The sequence below is a fragment of the Camelus ferus genome, chromosome 6, assembly GCF_009834535.1.
Source record: "Camelus ferus isolate YT-003-E chromosome 6, BCGSAC_Cfer_1.0, whole genome shotgun sequence".
Classification (NCBI taxonomy): domain Eukaryota; kingdom Metazoa; phylum Chordata; class Mammalia; order Artiodactyla; family Camelidae; genus Camelus; species Camelus ferus.
The window spans coordinates 84,938,549-84,949,590 of NC_045701.1; the positions used below are offsets into that span (position 1 = coordinate 84,938,549).

The 11,042-nt window shown below is 48.4% G+C and overlaps 1 protein-coding gene across 1 annotated transcript; it reads right to left on the bottom strand.

Moving 5' to 3' along the window:
• Positions 1-562: 562 nt before the first annotated feature.
• Positions 563-10,814, bottom strand: LOC102505718 (uteroferrin-associated basic protein 2). Its single transcript, XM_014558820.2, has 5 exons — positions 10,756-10,814; positions 8,026-8,691; positions 4,653-4,920; positions 2,756-2,903; positions 563-769 (listed from the first exon to the last, which is right to left on the bottom strand). The coding sequence occupies exons 2-5, from the start codon at positions 8,669-8,671 to the stop codon at positions 563-565; spliced, it is 1,269 nt and encodes a 422-aa protein (XP_014414306.1). The 5' UTR covers positions 8,672-8,691; positions 10,756-10,814.
• Between the last annotated feature and the right edge of the window lie 228 nt (positions 10,815-11,042).

Sequence of the window (11,042 nt, forward strand, 5' to 3'; positions counted from 1 at the left end):
GGTATGGGACAGAGAGGATGCTGTCAACTTATTTGGGTGGGGCCCTCTGCTTCTCTGGGTACCACCCATTTCCCCTTGGAGCTGAGCAAACACACGGAAGCCCCCGAGGTGATTGTGGGTCCTGACCCTTCCTCTCCCCACCCTCCCTCTGTGGTGGGGCCAGTCTCCACTCAGGGCTGGCCGGGGGAGTTGGTGTGAGTCCTCTTGTGCAGATGAGGGGGGTGGGCTCTGACTGCCAGCGGGGAAGGGAGCAAGACCCCTGAGACAGCCACAGCCTGAGACAGCCCTCCCTCACCTGCTCACACTCCTCAGAACTGCTTCCCTGCGTATGACAGCCTTGTTCCAGGACAGAAGACGCATTGGCCAAATGTCCCTGGAAAGCCCCAAACCCCCGCTTCTTAACCCTCTCTGTTCCTGGACAGAAGACCAGCCGTGACCCGGCCCCCCTCCACTCTCAGCCACACTTCTCAGTAGCAAACTCCTTGGATGCACAGATGGTGAATTGTATTCATTTTATTCATGACCAGCTAAGTTCTCCACTCAGCACAGCCTGACCCCACTTCTACTCAGTTTGGGGGTTGAAGACTTTGCCCATAAAGAGGTCTTTTTGAGTCATCTGATCCTCCAAAACCAGGAAGAAGGGTCTGTTGAATTTCACGACCACGGGGACCTCCTTCGTGTCCACGGGGACCTTCCACATGGCGGCATCTCTGGCTGCATCCGCGGTCAAGCCGCGCTCGCTCACCTCTAGCTCAGCATGATGCACAGCCTGGGAGGAAAACAGGTTCCCGCTTAGCTCTGGGCATGAACTCACCTGACTGGCTGAGAACACATGCCGGGCGGTGTGCCCAGGCCCAGTGATCCCTTCTGGCGAGGTCAGGGAGGCAGCCTCCCTCCACGGCTCATGGCAGGTGGAGGAAAGCTGACTTCCATTCCTGGAAAACCTCCCTGGGATCCCAGCAAACAGATGTGCTATTGAAAGTCAGATGCTCCCTGGGAGGGGTTGGTGATTGTTGAGTTCAGCCTCTCCCAGAGCAGGGCCAGTGACTCAAGGAGTTTGCATGTTTAAGAGGGAGGAAAGAGGAATAAAACACAGAGGAATGCTGAGTGGGCTGAAGGCTTAGAAAAAAATCCCGCAGAAGAGCTGAGAGAGAGTCCTTTCATACACTTTCCAGAAGGATATGATGGAAACGGGTAGGGGGCTAGTTTTTGCTGTCTCCCTCAAGGCAAGGCCAATTCTCCCTCCTTGGGGAAGGACTTGTGCCTGGACGTGCACGTCTGTCCATCTGCTCTGCAGGAGGGCCTGCGGGGAAACGTGGCCAGGGCATTGCTCGCGTTACTGGTGAGGAGTTCGGCATCTCTCAAACCCAGCCCGGCCTCCAGCACTCAGTGCACACTGGCCGGGTGGATTCTGTTTGAATTGGGCACAGTAAGTCACACTTACACCCACTAGGCTACAGGAAGAACTGTATTCCAGTGGGATCCCAACCTTGGGAACTCCATCCGATGTCTGAGTGACAGCTCCCTCATCTCTCAATTAAAGAACAGGACCCCTGCCCTGTCCCCACTCCCCAGGGTCATTGGGAGACTCAAGCCAGAGAAAGTAATGAAAAAGTGCTTTGTGATTTGCTTAGTGCTGTAGCACGGTGAGGAATTGTGATTGCTGCTTATGTCCTGGGCCAAATGCTATGGGGTGGCCACAGAGTACACAGCCGGTTAGCGACCTTGGGAGAATAATTGGAAGGCAGCCCCATGTGCCCACTGGGAGAGGTAAAGTGATCTCATCAATGCCCCCTGGCATCTGCATGTCTAACAGGCATATCAGGTTTGGCAGAGCTGGTCCCTGCCTGCTCACCCAAACCCACTCCACTTCCATCTATCCTGTCTCAGGCATTGGCTCCATTGTTTACCAGGCCCCAGTTTACAAACCTGACTCTTCCTTCCCTACACTTCAGCTTAGTGTTCAAAATGTACACGGAGCCCTCCCACTGCTGCTAACCCCCCTCTGAATGCTCCGTCCGACCTCCATCACCTCTCACCTGGGTTGCCCTCCAGGCTCCCTAACTGGCCTCCCTCTTCCTCCAGGGCCATTGCCTGTTCTCCACAGGGCAAAGAGTGGTCTTTTGTAAAGCATAGATCAGCACATGTCAGCCTCAGTGGTCGCCCGCGTCAGTCAGAATAAAACCCCAGTCCTGTCCAGGACCTGGGAGACCTGAATGTCCAGACCCTGCCTGATTTCTGTCCTCACCTCCTACCAGGCTCTGTCTCACTCCCCCTTCTAGCTGCCTGGGCCTTCTTGGGGTTCCTCAAAAATGTCAAGTTCACATCCCCCCAGGATACACTTGCTCTCTTTACCTGGAACACACATCCCCAGGTGCGGGCCCCCTTGCTCATTCAGGCGTCTGCAGCAAGGCGAACCCAGCCCACCCCTCTGCCCACTCCACCCCGCACGTTCTTCAGTTTCCCTGCTTCTCCTTCTTTAGAGAGTGTGCACTGGCGGACATAAAACCCTCCTGTCTGTCGACGTGCTCACGGGACACCTGTGAGAGGAAGATCTTGTCTGGCTGCCTCACGACTTTATCGCCAGTACCTCCAAACATGCTTGATGCCATCACTTTTGAATGAACGAATGACAAAAGTACCCCAAAGCCCGTGGACCCAGGCAAGTAAGAGCTATAACTGCTGTTTAAAATAATTGTTTTCCAATCAGGACTGTTGAGCATAAAATAGAGACTCTGGAAATTGCCCCACTCACCTCCCAAACGGATGGGGCAGCCTTGTCTGCGATGCCCTGGAGGTCTGCTGCTCTAGTGGACATGTCTCTGATGCCAATCTTGGGAAGCAGATGTCTCAAGTTTATTGTGGAGGAGATCTTGAACTTGGGCAAAACTAAGTGCACCAATCTGTTAAGAATGAAAACAACAAGGAATGTGAACTAGGTCCCTCTCCTAGTGTCCAGGGTTGAGGGGGCACCTTGCTTAGGCTTAAAGGCCCCTTCCAAGTGGAAAGGTTAAAAAGGTTTGCTATGAGTGTTTGCTTGGGGGCGATGAAAGATGCTGGAGTATAAGCTGCAATTTTGAATTTCCAAATAAACCATTGCTCAGAATATAACTTACTGCTCAAATGATGTTCTTCCCAGGCTCTCTGCACAAGAGAAGATGAGGGTCAGACCAAGGCGATCCAGCCCTGAGTCCCTCCAACTCTCTGTCTATAAGCAAGGGATTTAACTGGGCAGTGATCTAAACATGGTAAGGGAAATCTAGGGCATAAGGTCACTTTGCCGGAGGTAGAGCAGTGGGAGTCTTCACAGGAGAGGAAGCTCCAGCCCAGATAATAAGCTTTTGAACAGAGAGGAGGAAGCCTCCTTGTACAGATCAGCAACTCTATGACTAAAGAATTATCAGAATGCACGGCGCCATGTCTCCCGCTCAACAGTTTTTGTTGCTCACAAATCAATACATTTTAGCCTGTGTCAGGGTGGTGTTAAGCTTCTGATTGGACAGCAGCCTATTCAGTTGGGTCCTTCTATGGCTGTACCCCTCTGTCCTAACCAGGAACAATGTGGGAGACACAACAGTGACAGAAGATGGCAGGTGCACTCTGCGGTGACCCTCTACTATTGGAGTAAACAATATTTGGAGACTTCTTCCCAATCTACACATTTATTCCTGGAAGATAATACATTGGCTGTCCCCTAACCCCACCACTACGATAGGTGGGCCTTGAAAATCATGCTTTCAGTATGCAATTTATATTTGATTGGACCTTGGTGGATACTATACCCACGCTGGATCAGTTCAATTCTCTCTTCCAGAAATATGTAATTGGAACTGAAAGTTGCCAGATTTACTTTGGAGTGGAACGTTTGATTGAATGGAAGAGGGCTGTGTCTGTCCACAGTGGTCTCAGCTTATAACGCACCTCCTTAGGATCCTTCCCTGACGGTCGTACCTAATTAAGATCTCCTAATAATATTCCACTGAATTCTCTGTTGTATCACCCTACTCGTTTTCTCCATAGCTATTACTAAAAATTGAAATTGCATATTTCTTAGTTGACGATCTGCCTCTCCCACCAGACGGAAAATTCCACCATAACAGACATGTGTTTGGCTAACCATCATATTCCCAGCACCAAGCAATTTCTGGCATAGACTATATGCTCAGAAAATATTTTGGGGGTAAGTGGATCATGTGCTAAAGAGTGTGTGAAAAACTGGTTTGCTGAGCTAGAGAGGTTAGCAGCAAGGACTGGTGACACCAAGAGAGGTGGAGTTCCAGGGGACGTTGCTGTCCCTGGTTCCACTCCCTCATGAGACCTGGCTGTGCTAATTCCTATGGGTGCTGTGAAATTCCCATGTATCTTTCCAATAAATCCCTCTCTTTACCCACTTTGAACTTATATGAAGTGGGTTTCTGATACTGTGCAGGTATTTAACAGAACCCATAATTAAGAGCTTAAGGGGCTTCTGGCGGTTAGTGGGATTCAGGCCACTATTCTTCCTGTTTGGTTTGTTTCATTTTCTACAAACATGCTAAGAAGTAACCAGATATCAAAATCTCCTCCTCCCCAAATAAGACTTTGGCATAGAGGAAGTGAGGTCTGAGCAAAAATTCTATGTGAATCTAGAAGGTGCCTGCAGAACAGCATACCTGAAGTCACTGGTTTTCTCAAGTCTAGCTCGCTTAGCAGTCATCTGTCTTAGAGCAGAGTCGAATTGTCCTGCATCTGGAAGCACAAGAAGCAGGGACACGTTTCCTCGGTAGGGCATCTTAACCATGGTAGCCAGCAGCTCCTCCGACCGGCTATAAATCATTCGTTCCGTCTTCTGCATCATGTCCACCTGCACTTTGGTGTTTTCATTCACATAGAAGGCCTCCTTCTGCATGAGGCTGGTCTGAAAAGCTCTTTCCCAAATGCCTGAGGAAATCAGAAAGAAAAAAAGGTCAAAGAGGGATCTGGTGGAGAAGGCGTCACCACCCGCGTGTCTGGGGATCCCAGGGGTGACAGGCTTGGGAAGGAAGCAGTCTATTTACAGCAACACCGTGACCTTAGTGAACAGAATACTTAAAATTCTAGATTGGTGCAAAGGAAAGAAAGCCAAATAAGCTATTTTGAAAAATATTCAGCAGAGAATTCCTTTAAATTTGTATTTTGCAAAAGATGTTTACCCAAAAAACTCACCTCCCTAGTTGTAACACCAAGAAAGGATTTTGTTATTAAAGAATTTAGGAAACATTGATTACAATGTCCTTTCTTTGAAAATTCCCACTGCATTTGAATGTATTAAGAGTTCAAAGAAGTCCAATGGCAAAGAAATCTGTTTAAAATTCATTGAACTTCAGATATACATTACTATATACAAAATAGATAAACAACAAGGACCTACTGTAGAGCACAGGCAACTATAATCAATTTCTTGTAATGAGCCATAACGGAAAAGAAACTGAAAAAAAAAAATGCTTGTATGTATATGTGTAACTGAATCACGTTGCTGTACACCTGAAACTAACATTGTAAATCAACTACACTTCAATTTTAAAAATTTGATTTAACTTATTTAAGAAGGGAAACTTTTCATCAGAAAGACACATGCCTGTGCAAAATCCTACTTTAAGTAATAGACTTCTGCAGTGGATTTAAAAGAAGATTCAGTGTACACACCAGTTAAAAAATGTACCTGTCACTCAGAGTGAGGGCCATCTGGGCAAGTCTGGGAAATCTCTACAAGCATCAGCCTTGCTTCTGATTTAGTAGCCGGGTTCATGATCCCCTCTGCTCTGTTTCTATTACTTGCCCTTGGAAGAGTGATATAGATAAACCTTTTGGGGAGATTTAAGAGGGAATCATGCTGGAGGGTTCCCTGGAATATCCAGAGAAATGGCTCCTCCAAGATCATTTGTGCCACACTTTCTATGCCCCGGGCACCCAGTTTGGAACTGTGGGTCCAAATACGAATAACAGATGGTCCCGGTAGCTTGAGCAAGCACCCTGTGCTGAGAAGTGTTGTTTTATGAGAATTTCCCTCACTTATCATGCAAAGGACGGACAGTCTTCATGTCCTGGTAAGAATCTTGTTTAAGCCATAATACGATATCTATTAATTGATCCTTTCAAGTCTAAAATTTCTTGAGCTCCTAAAATGTGCCAGGTACCATACTGAGCACTGAGGTTATAGCAGTGAATAAAACAGCGGAGGCCTGTGTCCTCATGGGGTCTACTCTCCAGGGGGGGATGGAGAGAGAAAAGCAACCCACCACTCTTAAGTGATTCAGAATATGATGAGCATTAGGAAAGACTCAAGTAAGGAGCTGAGCAGTAGCACGGACGGACTTACTCTGGATGGCCTGGGAAGGGGGCCATTTAGGACTGAGGCTTAAAAGAAGAGGGTGCTCCATCTGGCAAAGAATGGGAGGAAGGACATTCCTAAGGAAGGAACACCACAGGCCTTTTTAAGGAAGAAGGGAAGGTCATCGTGGGTGAGGCATAAGGCATGAAAGGGGTAGAGATGGGGAGACCCTGGAGGGACCAGCAGAACTCAAAGCACACACAGCCCGCTCTGGGTGGGATCACATTCCAAGTGCAGCAGGACTCTACAGGAAGGCTTTAGTCGGGGGAATAAGGTGATTTTATATTTTAAGAAGATTGTTCTGGCCAGTGGATCAGGATTAGAGGCAGGCATGAATGAAGAAAGAGTCAGTAGACAACTGGGGCAAGTCATGGAGGTAAGACTTAGTGGTGACCTGGGCTAGGAATATGGTAGATGAGATGGTGAGAAGCCAACACATTCAAGATAAACTTTGTGGGGGGAGGATATAGCTCAGTGGTAGAGTGCGTGCTTAGCATGCATGAGGTCATGGGTTCAATACCCAGTACCTCTGTTAAATTAAAAAAATTTTTTTTTAAAAGCTAAATTTTGCAGGCAGAATCCATAGGACTTGCTGTGTTCTTGGATATGGAGACTGAGGGACGGTTTTGTCTGGAGCAGGCGGGTGGATGGCTCTGTGATTCTCTGGGATGTGGAGAACGTTAAAAGGGTCCAAGATTTGGGGAATGTGTTTGGGAGTCTGTGCAACATCCAAAAGAGATTTCAGTAGGCAGATGTATATTAGAGTCTGGACCTCAAAAGAGGTGGCCCAGGCTGTATCTAGAGATGGGAGAACATCAGAGTGCAGGCGGTATTTGAGGCCACAAGCCCAGATGAGGCAGGAGACACCTTTTAGAAGTCAGAAGAGGAGAAACCAGTAAAGGGGGAAAAATCATGAGCTATGGGGTAAGAGGAAAGTTGGGGGAGTCCTTGGGCATGGAAGATGGAAGGGGACCCACCCTGAGGAGGGGGAGGGGACAAGCACTTCTTGGCTGTGACAGGATTGGAAAGCAGGAGGAGACGCGTGTGAGTGTGGGCAGGCTCCGCGCTGAGCATGTGGAGGACATCGTCTAAACTGCCTCCTTGTCCCCATCGGGGCAGGAGGAGAGGCCATTGGCTGAGAGTCCATAGAGGAAGGAGACTGAGGAAGAGGAGGAAGAGGGCATCACTAGATGCCGGTGAGTAGCAATTGTGAACCCACCTGAAGAAGCACAGGCAACGTAAGATCTGTGACCAGGAATTTAAAGTGATATTTTAGACACCTGGCGTGTGACCCCAAATTCAACACTGAATGCAGCTTGGGAAGATACCTCATCTCACTCTGATCTGATCTTACAAAACAAGTGAATTAGCTGATGCTCATGCCTCTGCAAAAAGGATTCTGTTTTTCTTTTTTACCAGCAAGAGGTACGCGTTCTACTCCAAAATCTCTGAAGCGCGGCAAACAAGAGGACTGAGAGGGTTAAGAGGGGAAACACTGGAAGATGCTAGACAACACAATGGTATCAGAGTAAATTCAGAAGTTTCGGATCTAGTGGCTTATGGGCAAATGGGAGATACGTACAAAAATTATATATATTTTTCTGACTTAAACCTTTTAGGAAACACAAGGGCAAAGATTACCCCAAAGGGGAATTCATGCACTTAATCAACCTCACCTCTGAAGAAAACATAGTTGACAAGATATAGGACGGTCTGAGGGTCCAGATGGGTGATTAAGTCTTTGATTCTCTGTTGTGTTTTTTCAGCCACTTGGTTGTTGATGGCCATCTTGGTTCTTTCTGTATCTTTAAAGTCAATCATCTGGACGTCCACGTCATTTATCTTGTCTATCTCCTGCAGAAACATCTGGTTGGTCCTCCTGTTGCGATCAACAAAGAGAATGTCCTTGTGCCTCAGTTGCTGCTGATTATCCAGCTTGTTCAGCATCTGGATAAGAAGCTGCAAGTCCTGTTGTGTGTCCAACACTCGGATTTTTTTGAGCTCGAGTCCCAGGCCCTCAATGAGGTTAGTGTGCGTTGTGAATCTGGTCCTCAGGGAGAGGATGGCCAGGGCAATGGAGATGCTCACGGGGGAGAAGATGATATTCTTTCTAGGATCTTCAATTAACAGAGCCCTGAACAATTTTTGGGCAAAAGCCTCATCACCAGTTTCCGTCTTCTGGGAGAGAGATGGAATTTTCTCTAATAAGACTGGGTAAATGCTCTGTTGGGAGTTTCTTTGATTTTCACAGATGATGCCATTAAAAAGGCCACAGAGGATGAGGACCAGAGACAGCGCCAGATGCATTTTCCTGTGGGACATTTCTGCAACAATCCTGAGAGCTGTTATTGGAAAGAAGAGGTACACGGGTGAGCATTCTGTGGAACATGTTCTCAATGCTGCGGGGCTTGAAAAACGCTCATTCTTAGATGGGTGCTGTTTGGCTGGGTAGTGTTGCTATTAGTCGTTGATTGGAGGATGCTAGCTGGGAGCATTTTGAACATGACTTCAAACAAATTAAAGATGAGTGACTTGATGAAGAGGGATCTGGGTCTGCCTCTAGCCTACACTGCAAGTGAGTCCTTGTACAAGTTCCTTCTCCATCCACACTGGGGTTTCTTTTACCTTTTTCCTTTGCTTTTCTTCCTTTTTTTATTCAGGGTTCATGACAAAATTCTAAAAATTGTGGAAAGGAAAGAACCAAGAGGAGAGAGATAGCAAGGGTTGCAGATTCAAATGCCTACCAGATCTGGCCAGAAACATACATGCGTCAAGACAGCAAGTGTAATGCAATAGGGAGCACTGGGGACTGCGGAAAATGGAGAGGTGTGCCCAGGCCGAAGGGTACAGGTGCTGCTCATCCCCAGCCACCTCCCTGTGGGAGTGCTGGGTCAGCAGTGCCAGCCTTTTTGTCTGTCTGTTTCTGAGGCAGGCAGAAATCTAGATTTTTACCCACAAAATTCAATCTTGCCAAAAGCACTTGCTAGCAGCAGGAAGCCCAGATGCAGGCCAGATCTTACTTTAGAGCTGCTGGTGTGATTTCTAAAGTAAAGCCCAGGTGGTGTTTAGGCAACTTGGACATCAGCTGGACCAAGGGCCTCGCAGAGGTCATCTCAGGAAATCCGGGCCCCCTCACTTGGGCCCTCCCTATGCTCGCAGCTACTTCCCCTTAACCACTGTCAGGGCAAAAACCCCTTCCTGGCTCCATATGTGCCCCCACCTCATGACTGCCAGAGACCAAAATCAGGCCTTGAAACTGAAGGGGGCACGAATGGTGGAACTTCTGCTCCCACCAATGGGAAGAGGGAAGACGAGAACCGTGACCTGCATTTGCGTTCAAGCCTCACCTCATTCGGGCAGGGCCATGCCCTCCCCTTCCTTGTTTTCCTGTGGTACCTAGTCCAGCTCTGGGCACAGGGTCCACTTCTCTGCAGCATCCCTGCCACCACTGGTGCCCCTTGTCATGGTGACTGAAATAATATCTGCTGTGAACTGAGGGCTTATGTCCCTCAGAACTCCCACGTTGAAGCCTCAACTTTGAATATAATAGTATTTGGAGGCAATCAGAGTTAGGTGAGGTCACGAGGCCCCTGTGTACGGCCATGTACTAGTGCCCACATAAGGAGAGACACCAGATTTCTGGCTTCCCCCCAACTCTGTCCCTGCGTGTGCTCCCACAAAGCTGAGGTCAGGTGAGGACACAATGAGAAGATGGCCATCTACAAGCCAGGACTAGGACTCTCACCAGAATCCAACCATGTTGGCACCCTGATCTCGGACTTCCAGCCTCCAGAGCTGTCAGAAAGTAAATTTCTGTTGTTTAAGCCACCTAGTCTACAATTTTTTGTGATGCCGCCGAAGTTGCCATGGCAACATCTCTCGGCTCTCAGTCTTTCCCCCCACCAACACTTCTGGCCACCCTTCAGCCAGCGTGAGCTCCCCCAAGTGTCAATCATCATTTCCTCTTCCTGGCTCCCCATGAGCTTAAAGGGGTAGGGGTCCAAATTCTTCAGGTGGCAGAGAAACCGTCATGTCCTGGTTCCTGCCAACCAGACTCACGGTCCTGAGAATTCTGTCCCACTTCGTCATTGCCTCCTCTATCCATCCCGCAATGGCCCCTGCCTCCCACTGCCAGCCATTATTCCCCCTAGTACCCCACCCTTCACCGCCTCCTCCATCCACCCCATCTGAGAAATGGAGGGCATTGTGGCTGAGGGGGGCAGTGAGCGGGAGGGGGCCATGCGGTCGGGAGAATAGTGGAGAAGATTCCAGAAAATATGCACACACACTTATCATACTTATCTTCCATCATCTTGCTTAAGGCAGATGCTACCTGAATCATAGTAAAAACAAAGCGCCTGCACGTGTGCAACCACATTGTCCCCAAGGGGAGAGAGGCGACTTACCCTCCAGGGAAGCCCGCTGCCCTCTGCTGCCGCTGCTGCCCTCTGCCTCTGTCAGCGACTTATTTATACTGCCGTCGGCGTAGTGAAATGGACAAACCTGAATTAATATTAACCTCGCCAAAAGACCCTGTTCAAATATTGTCTGGAGCAAACAACAGCTGAATCACTTCAGTCCCCAGTGAAACAATGAGCAGATTATTGGACTGTGGTACCATTTGAGCTACTGTTCATTACATCACTCATGTGTTATTTCAACAAACACTTACTTAGCTCCTAGTAAGAGCCAC